General features: G+C 39.4%; 1 protein-coding gene across 1 annotated transcript in view; it reads right to left on the reverse strand.

The window, feature by feature from the left end:
* Positions 1-3,997: 3,997 nt before the first annotated feature.
* Positions 3,998-11,180, reverse strand: part of PRRT2 (proline rich transmembrane protein 2) — a 278,146-nt gene continuing 270,963 nt past the window's right edge. Inside the window, exon 4 of the mRNA XM_044086334.1 lies at positions 3,998-10,538. Within this exon, the coding sequence (XP_043942269.1) occupies positions 10,525-10,538 (14 nt within the window). The 3' untranslated portion in view covers positions 3,998-10,524. The remainder of the gene's footprint in view (positions 10,539-11,180) is intronic.

Below are 11,180 nucleotides of genomic sequence, written 5' to 3' on the forward strand. Positions count from 1 at the left end.
GCTTCAACTACCACATGTGAATGAGAGTTAACAGAGAGAGCTCCAACTACCACATGTGAATGAGAGTTAACAGAGAGAGCTCCAACTACCACATGTGAATGATAGTTAACAGACAAAGCTCCAACTACCATGTGAGTGATAGTTAACAGAGAGAGCTCCAACTACCACATGTGAATGAGAGTTAACAGAGAGAGCTCCAACTATCACATGTGAATGAGAGTTAACAGAGAGAGCTCCAACTACCACATGAGTGATAGTTAACAGAGAGAGCTCCAACTACCACATGTGAGTGAGAGTTAACAGAGAGAGCTCCAACTACCACATGTGAATGAGAGTTAACAGACAGAGCTCCAACTACCACATGTGAATGAGAGTTAACAGACAGAGCTCCAACTACCACGTGTGAATGATAGTTAACAGACAGAGCTTCAACTACCACATGTCAATGATAGTTAACAGACAGAGCTCCAACTACCATGTGTGAATGATAGTTAACAGACAGAGCTCCAACTACCACATGTGAATGAGAGTTAACAGACAGAGCTCCAACTACCACATGTGAATGAGAGTTAACAGACAGAGCTCCAACTACCACGTGAATGAGAGTTAACAGACAGAGCTCCAACTACCACATGTGAATGAGAGTTAACAGACAGAGCTCCAACTACCACATGTGAATGAGAGTTAACAGAGAGAGCTCCAACTACCACATGTGAATGAGAGTTAACAGACAGAGCTCCAACTACCACATGTGAATGAGAGTTAACAGACAGAGCTCCAACTACCACATGTGAATGAGAGTTAACAGAGAGAGCTCCAACTACCACATGTGAATGAGAGTTAACAGAGAGAGCTCCAACTACCACATGTGAATGAGAGTTAACAGAGAGAGCTCCAACTACCACATGTGAATGAGAGTTAACAGACAGAGCTCCAACTACCACATGTGAATGAGAGTTAACAGAGAGAGCTCCAACTACCACATGTGAATGAGAGTTAACAGAGTTAACAGACAGAGCTCCAACTACCACATGTGAATGAGAGTTAACAGAGAGAGCTCCAACTGCCACATGTGAATGAGAGTTAACAGAGAGAGCTCCAACTACCACATGTGAATGAGAGTTAACAGAGAGAGCTCCAACTACCACATGTGAGTGATAGTTAACAGAGAGAGCTACAACTACCACATGTGAATGAGAGTTAACAGAGAGAGCTCCAACTACCACATGTGAATGAGAGTTAACAGAGAGAGCTCCAACTACCACATGTGAATGAGAGTTAACAGACAGAGCTCCAACTACCACATGTGAATGAGAGTTAACAGACAGAGCTCCAACTACCACATGTGAATGAGAGTTAACAGAGTTAACAGACAGAGCTCCAACTACCACATGTGAATGAGAGTTAACAGAGAGAGCTCCAACTGCCACATGTGAATGAGAGTTAACAGAGAGAGCTCCAACTACCACATGTGAATGAGAGTTAACAGAGAGAGCTCCAACTACCACATGTGAGTGATAGTTAACAGAGAGAGCTCCAACTACCACATGTGAATGATAGTTAACAGACAGAGCTTCAACTACCACATGTGAATGATAGTTAACAGACAGAGCTCCAACTACCACATGTGAATGAGAGTTAACAGTGAGAGCTCCAACTACCACATGTGAATGATAGTTAACAGACAGAGCTCCAACTACCACATGTGAATGAGAGTTAACAGAGAGAGCTCCAACTACCACATGTGAATGATAGTTAACAGACAGAGCTCCAACTACCACATGTGAGTGAGAGTTAACAGAGAGAGCTCCAACTACCACATGTGAATGAGAGTTAACAGAGAGAGCTCCAACTGCCACATGTGAATGAGAGTTAACAGACAGAGCTCCAACTACCACATGTGAATGATAGTTAACAGACAGAGCTCCAACTACCACATGTGAATGATAGTTAACAGACAGAGCTCCAACTACCACATGTGAATGAGAGTTAACAGACAGAGCTCCAACTACCACATGTGAATGAGAGTTAACAGAGAGAGCTCCAACTGCCACATGTGAATGAGAGTTAACAGACAGAGCTCCAACTACCACATGTGAATGATAGTTAACAGAGAGAGCTCCAACTATCACATGTGAATGATAGTTAACAGACAGAGCTCCAATTATCACATGTGAATGATAGTTAACAGACAGAGCTCCAACTATCACATGTGAATGATAGTTAACAGACAGAGCTCCGACTACCACATGTGAATGATAGTTAACAGGCAGAGCTCCAACTACCACATGTGAATGATAGTTAACAGAGAGAGCTCCAACTGCCACATGTGAATGAGAGTTAACAGACAGAGCTCCAACTATCACATGTGAATGATAGTTAACAGACAGAGCTCCGACTACCACATGTGAATGATAGTTAACAGACAGAGCTCCAACTACCACATGTGAATGATAGTTAACAGAGAGAGCTCCAACTGCCACATGTGAATGAGAGTTAACAGACAGAGCTCCAACTACCACATGTGAATGAGAGTTAACAGACAGAGCTCCAACTACCACATGAGTGATAGTTAACAGACAGAGCTCTAACTATCACATGTGAATGATAGTTAACAGACAGAGCTCCAACTACCACATGTGAATGATAGTTAACAGACAAAGCTTCAACTACCACATGTGAATGATAGTTAACAGGCAAAACTCCAACTACCACATGTGAATGATAGTTAACAGACAGAACTCCAACTACCATGTGAGTGATAGTTAACAGAGAGAGCTCCAACTACCACATGTGAATGATAGTTAACAGACAGAGCTTCAACTTCCACATATGAATGATAGTTAACAGACAAAGTTCCAACTACCATATGTGAATGATAGTTAACAGACAGAGCTCCAACTACCACATGTGAATGATAGTTAACAGACAGAGCTCCAACTACCACGTGAGTGACAGTTAACAGATAGAGCTCCAACTACCACATGTGAATGATAGTTAACAGACAGAGCTACCACATGTGAATGATAGTTAAAAGACAAAGCTCCAACTACCACGTGAATGATAGTTACCAGACAGAGCTCCAACTGCCACATGTGAATGATAGTTAACAGACAGAGCTCCAACTGCTACATGTAAATGATAGTTAACAGACAGAGCTCCAACTACCACATGTGAATGATAGTTAACAGACAGAGCTCCAACTACCACATGTGAATGATAGTTAACAGACAGAGCTCCAACTACCACATGTGAATGATAGTTAACAGACAGAGCTCCATTTACCACATGTCAATGATAGTTACAGACAGAGCTTCAACTACCACATGTCAATGATATTTAACAGACAGAGCTCCAACTACCACATGTGGATGATAGTTAACAGACAGAGCTCCAACTACCACATGTGAATGATAGTTAACAGACAGAGCTCCGACTACCACATGTGAATGATAGTTAACAGACAGAGCTCCAACTACCACATGTGAATGATAGTTAACAGACAGAGCTCCAACTACCACATGTGAATGATAGTTTTTATCTGAGCTGTGAAGCCCCACATAGCTCTCTTTTTATAATGTCAGCATAGGAGGTAGAACTCCCCTAAGTCAAAATAAGTAATAAAAGTATCCTGGCTAAAACTTTTTCCTTTACTGAGAATACTTAAGTTTGAGTTTTCCATGAAATTAGGAAAGAGAGGCAGCAGCTGCATATGGTTAATAAAAATGTGCAAAAAAAAAATGAAATTAATGCAGCCACTTTATAAACATGGAGACAAGAGATTTGTAATTCTTAGTTGTGGTAGAAAACACTGCTACTGCTGTATTTATATGAGTAACCATTAGTCGCCCTTATTGTTTTTGTTGTTGCATAGTTGCTCATGCAAATTCTGTTGTGATAGACACAGAGCACCCAGTCTGTGAAAATGTATTTTTACCTTAGCAAAGCAGATGCTATCATACCTCACACAGCTACCCTTGTATCAGCCACACTCAGGGAAATTTTAAGCATTTATTAGACAAAAAATTAAAGCAGTAAATTTGTTCACATTGGCAATGAGGCACTTCTTAAAATTGAAAGCTCCAGGACATAATTTTCTTGCGGTAGAGAAGTCTGGGTTCTGTTTGGGGAACTATATCCTAAAAAATACAGCCAAGTTTTTTTTTCTGTACCTTAGGTGCTGTCTGGTATATTAGAAAGTTTTGTTATTCAGCTCCTTTTAGTACCAGAATAATAAGACTGCAACGCTGAAAATTAAATCAAACTAACTAGCTTGTACTGTAATAAATTAGCTCCAGCACATCAATTCTCGTTCAACAATACATAGCATACATGTTTCTTTCTGACAGCATGTCTTCTGATTAAATAAATGGAAGAAAACTGGCTGTGAGATTTCAAGACCATAATTTTCATTGCTGCTAGGAAAAATTGCTATTTAACAGTCACAAACACATTTCAAAAGTGTTAGGTGGTTTATAGTCTGAAGGATTCAGCCATAAAAAAAAGTGTGCTAGATTTTTTTCAAAGAATGCAGATTTGTTATGGTTGTTAAAATACATAATCAAGGTGTGTGGCATAATTTAGGTGCATGGCATACTTGCCAAGATTTTTCAGTTTAGTACCTTTGCTGCACAAATCAAGGCTGGTCACTCACTTATTAAAGCATTACTCAAGTTTCAGACTATGTAGGAAAATAGTGTACGATACATAGTTTAGCAGTGTAGGGTCTCAGCATTTAGCTCTGCATTTTTCCACCATTGGGGCTTGCAGTTAACATCTCTGAAACCACAATCTGTTGTAATTTATTAGATTTTCATAATTTACTGACCTTAGAATACTGGTGGGCAGTATTACTGTCACTGACAGGTCTGTCATACAAGACAGTCAGCAGTGCCGCTTATCGACTGAATGTGTATGCGGTGATTTGTATTCATAACAGAAAAAAAAATCTCTAACCAATTAATCACTCTGCCTCAGTTGGCGATTGAAATGTGTGGTGTTCCCCATAAACCAAGTTCTCTAAATGAAGTCATCTGAAGGAAATGGAATGTAACAGTCAGGCAGTAAATACTGTTTGTTTCTGTAAGTGCATTTTTCCATACATTTTCCTACTAAATCTCTTATCCCCCCATTTCAACATGCAAATATATTCAGAACTGGAACAACAAATTCTCAACCCCTCACCCACACAGAAATAGTTTGCACATACTATCCTTTTTGTCTTTTTTGAAATTCATGGAACAAAGACAATCCAAACCTATTTTGCATTTTTCTCACGTGACATGCAGAGCTGGAGAAGAACAGTATCTTCAAGTCCTCTCCCCATGATTGATTCTTCCAAGAATTATCCATTCTTTTTAGTATATCAAGTCTAAATACAATAACATATTTCAGTGGAGGGGGCATTATTGTTTCTCAGATTTCTGTCTTCTTTTGTGTTTTGCTCAATAAAGAAGTTAACATACAGTTGCCTTTTCAGAGGAATTACAGCAAAATCCATGTGGGAATATCCACACAAAAATACACCATGCTTTAGCAAACAGTTTTACACATCAGGTATGCAGCACCACAGAGTACAAGAATTATTTAAACAGAGCTTTAAACTGCATGTTACTGCAGTCATGTTTGTGCTTTGCACAATAAAACGCATAAAAGAATATGAAGGGATATTGAGTACACCACTGAGTTTTACTCTACGGTTATTCTCTACTTTAAATTCTGTTACCATCTCTTTTTCAATATGGCAGCAAACAGCCTAAGAGCAGTGGAGAATAATTTGCAGGGGACAGACCAGAGGTATTTAGGGCTAAGGCTGTGACTGCCACATTTTAGCATCATTGTGTCCAAATAATTTCAAATACAGGCTTCAGCTGCTGGAAACCAGGAAACTATCAATAGGAAGAAGTGCCCAGAATGTTGTTCCCCACTCATAAAAATAAAAAAGAAAGGTTAGAGGGCTCATTACCTGCATGGTACCTAATGTTAGTAGAGAGTTAAGGGGGTCGCGGACTGCTCTGGTTCTGATAATGGAAAAGGGGAAGATGAAGGTCACTAGCATGGTTACACACATGGACTCCTTTGTGACAAAAACAAATGAAATACATATCCAACCACTTTGAATTACTTGTGTGACCAATACACTGGTGAAACTGCATTGTAGGCAAGAGGATGTAGCAGTTAGGCTACTGAAACTAGCAGAGTTTATGTTTCTTTGTGAGGGTGGGGGGTCCAATACTGAGGGATAATTATTAGGTTATACCAAGGCTGCAAAACAGTATCATGCAAAGAGTGAGCCCTCACAAAATGTTATATATGCCCACCAGTCTGCCAATGCAGAGCTGGGATTCTGTTTGCAGTGACCTGGGTTCAGATGCAGATTCAGATACTGGTGAGTGATCCAGCTGTAGAATGGATAGCACACCAAATGATGGTTATCCATATCTGGGGGAGGTAGATTCAAAGATCTTATAGTCAAGAGACCTCTGCTTGTAACTAAATTGTGTGTGTCTGTATGTGTATGTGTTTCTGTATATGTGTAACCCTAGGGCAGGGCAGTTGTTATATGTCCCTCCTCCTGTCTAAGGAGAACATTTCTCTTCACTTCATTTTAGGTGTGCCACCCTCCTCCAGGCACTTTCACAGCAGCAACAACCAGGGTATCCCAAATAGCTGCTGTGAAATGCCTGTGTGGCCTAAAACAGGCATCTAGCAGTGGTCCTAGGGAGGAACTGTCCGGGGCATAAACTGATGTTCACAGAGGAGGCAATGGACATAAATAAGATATTATATGGCTAAAGGACTTGGCTACTAATGGCTGACAATGCCCCCTGTGAGATATGGAATTATTATGTGATGATTGACTACTTTACCATACTGCACCAATCAATCAATCAATCAATGACAAGACCTATACTGTTTGTTTTCTCCTTGTACTAATTATTTTTATCACTGGGAAATAATCTAAACTCATTAATGCTGAGTTACAATACAGAAGAATAACTCACACAGTCCAAAAGCATGACTTTTTTTTTTTTAGGTCTGCACCCTGTGCCTGCATCATAAGTACTATAAGTTGTTTTTTTTACTTTTTATTTCTAATTCTTTATTCCTGCTCCATTACTACAAAATCCCAAATCCCTTGACTGTCCCTGATGCCAGTGGATTCTATATCCATTCAATTACCTGATTCTCTGCTGTTGTAACTGTGTCCTCTGATGAAGTGAAGCAAATTGACATGACCTCAGTTGTCAAGGATCAGATCTGCTCATGGATTCATTACTATCAGTGGATAATCTAGGAATATTTATGGGACATGAACTATAACATCTAAAGTCGCAGGATGTAGCATCCTAAGCCATACCACGATGAACTCTCCAGTATTATTGTGTGGAAGATGAAAGCAAAGGAGGTAGAACTCATTGGATTAAGGGGATCAGAGGAAAAGTGAGTTTTCTATCTTTCTTGTTATGCTTAACCTCCAGCAAAATGCTCTTATGTCAGCATCTAGCCTTGGTCATTTTGGTTAAAGAGACATCTCTGTGTTTTGTGTCTTACCCCAAGGACACAAGGTATGTCTACTGACAGGTGTGATGCCCTCCCAGCCCCCTGTGGACTGCCCGCCCCCCCGACAATGCTGACAGTGCTACTGACGTTGCTGCTGCTATGTGTGACCACCAGGTAGCTATACTGGAGTAATAAAAGCTGCCCCACCCCACCTCCCACTGCCTTGGATGCTCATGTTGCTTATCCCACCAGCCTCAGATGAATTAGGGTTTTCAAACATCTGGATCTGGATCACGATCACCCAGCAGACATCCTTCTCCTCCACTCACAGTCTAGCCTACTACATAGCAATCGCCTCAGTAGATGATTTACACATTTCTTATTCATCTTCCTGATAGAATGGGACTTTAGTTCACCTTACTTGCAAGAACACATACTTGCGGGGGAAGTCACATTATCTGCAAAAATGCATTCTTTAGGGAGGAGCTGTACCTATCTGTGATACTATAGCTACGGTATTGGTGTGCTTAGAGCTCCCAGGTGGTGTGTTTTATAAACTTGATTGCAATGTTTTCCATTTTCTATACAACTAGTTATTCAATCATGTCACTAAATGTGGTCCTAACATTAGTAAAAATCCAGTATACTGTTATTGATGATATCATATGCTAAGCATAGCAGTTGGACTTTAGGGTAAAAAAGATGGAGAAAGAAGCAAAGCACTGTGGGAAATCGAATATGTTAAAGAAAATGCCCCAAAAGCAGTGAGTTTCTGTAGCATATTTCTGTGTATTTAACTAGGCATCTGCCTTTGATAGTATGTAGAAAATAATGTGAATGCAGAAGTGACAAACTGGAGGAAATGTCAAATAACTAATTTTTCAATATATCCACAGTACAAGACTATGCCTGCTGCATGTGCGTGCACATTTAATTTAATGCAGACTGAAAAATGTTGTTAGCTTTTGCAAAAACACAAGAGGATTAACTACGACAACTTATGTTAGTACAGATGCAGCAGTTACACCACAGGCAAGAATTTTCACCACCACCACCAGCAGCAGCTAACAGCTACCAGTCACCTATTTCTGCTCCAGGTAGAATATTCTGGAACTTATAAAGAAAATGCTGTTGACCACAGCCTTAAAAGTCTTAAATTTGAATGTGGCTTTGCATTTGAATCATACCTTGCACGTTTTTATGTTAAGTATAAAACACATATTCTGTAGAATGCTTTCATGACTGTACCATATGACCATCTAGAGAAGTTACCATTTACAGGAACAACATTCACAGTTCCAGGTAAGATAAGCATGGCTATAAGAAACTGTATTACCCCTTGCTTGTTTATTATGGGCAACAATATGTGTGCATATTAGATGTGCTGCAGTGCTGAGAACTCATTTAACATTATCATCTAATAGATTGAAAAGCAGCAAAACTCAACATTTCCAGTTATTCTAAATGGAAAATTAGGGATGTTTACTCACCCCACTCAAACTCTAATTCACAAAGATAAATAAAAGCTTGTCTCCTTAGTCGCATTTCTGATGGCCTTATCCCCAACTCTGTGAGAGTCAACTAAGAAAAGGGCTTAAGGTCAATGAAAGAACAGGGGAAACAAAAAAAATCTTGTTTGGTTCCTTAAGTCAGTTACCTACGCACTCTGCTCCCACAATTATCATGATCTGGTAGAAAATATTGACAAATGTGAACATTTGCTAATGATCATATAGTCTAAATCATGGTCTGAGTACTTTGTACCCTCCATGGTGTAACCAAGAATTTACATCTGATTTTGCTGCTGTAATCACAGAAACATTAGATTAGAATGAGTTTGCATGTATTCAGTGTATTCTATGTCACTGTAGTAATTATGTATCCTGAGGTACAGCATGGTGTAAAATACAGTGCATTTTGAACCACATGTTGATATTACCAGAGAAAATTATATGGTGCCAACAGGGAAGGTTACTATAGCCTACGTTTGCTGTTTTTTCTTATTTTTAATACAAGCAAGAAAGTGAAATAAAATGAAATGCAAAAACAAAACCAGAAGTGATACTTAGCATCTGGAAAATCTGTACGGGTCAGGGCTCCAATTAAGACCACTCTGGTAGGCAGTGCAAGGCAAGGCATGCATATCAAAAGGTAACCATGAGTTTATACTTAGGAGGGATAGAAAGGTGTGTGATCCAAGTGCACAAAATAAGAAACGGTCAACAAAAGGAAGCAATGCTTTGTCCAAAACTGGAGATTATTTGCTCAGAAAGAAAAAGAAGAAGAAGAAATATCACAAGGCCCAAGGCAAAGAAAAACATGTTTTCAAAGGCAGGCAACATGTGCAACTCATCGTGGGAAAAGCTGCATTTGTTCAATGTGGCAGCTGATGTGGTGTCCAAGGCAAGGAAAACAGTGCTGTCAAAGGCAGGAAAAACATATGATCAGGGTACAACAGTATAGCAAAAAGTCTGTGTTATCTTTGTTTTGTAAACGTCTCTTTTTTTCATGAGAGTTTTTTCCCCCTTATATATACGTAAACAGACAAGCTGTGAAACAGTTCATTCCACAAAGTGAATAAGATGGGCAGCAGGCAGGTGTGAAAGAACATGACAGCTCGAAACTGTTGAGATACTATACAGATTGCATGCTTGAATGTTTTAAACCCGAAGTTACAATATGACTTGGCGGTGTTGAGGGGAGGGCTGAACACAAACACACGTTCCACAGTTCTGAAATCATTACAAACATTAAATTGTGATCAAGTTGTCTTTCTGTTCATTTACCGGTTCATTCTCTGGCTCCATCTTTCTGCTTCTCATTAACTTGCACACAGTGTGCATTTTATCATTACTTTCCCCTCCCCTCCCTCACATGTGAAGGTGTTGCTGTGTGTGGTGATGACCAGCAGAGCCTCAAATGGCAAATGGTCATTGCTTATTACTGGATTGTTGCTTTGTTTGTCATCAGTTCTTGGGCGGTAAAAGTGCTCCATCAGTACTGAGCCATGGCATCTTATCTTCACTGGTTGAAAACTGTAAATTGAAGAAAAAGGTAGAAAATATTAGTCCAAACTGTATTTCAGCCTCTTTGTTTTCTTTTACCTTAAAATAAACTGATAACTGTGATCACAATGTTATAGCTGTTGTCAAAGGAAAACTTAAAGATTTAAACAGCAAATATTTTTATCAGGCATGATAAGAGACTGCGATTCCTGTAGGCACTAGCTTACAAATACTGGTTCTGTTTTTTCAGGTTGTGGTTCAGTCCTTCCACTCTTAAAATAATTCATGAGTCAATTCAATATTTCAAATCCCATGAAAAATTCTTTTGCACAAGGTACTGCAATTGTTTCTATATGGATATGTCTCAGAAGTACCTGGAGCAACCCAAATGTATAGCTAAGCCCCTTGAACAGTCAATCTTAAGCAAACTTTGCTTTGGAATAATGTGATATCATCAAGGAATAAATTGTGATATGTATATATAGGTTTACTATCAAAAGGGTGATCGGACTTTGTTTGATTTACGTAAGTCCAAATGCCCAATTCGACATTAGGAAAGAACAAAAAAAAAGTTGGAATGCACTATAGCATTCGCTGTTATGAATTTCAACATTTTAATGCAGATTGCACTATAGTGAGAGTTGGGAAATGTACCCTTTTCGTCACTGTAGT

The sequence above is a fragment of the Protopterus annectens genome, chromosome 10.part0, assembly GCF_019279795.1.
Source record: "Protopterus annectens isolate FY-2018-M chromosome 10.part0, PAN1.0, whole genome shotgun sequence".
In the NCBI taxonomy this organism is placed as follows: Eukaryota; Metazoa; Chordata; order Ceratodontiformes; family Protopteridae; genus Protopterus; species Protopterus annectens.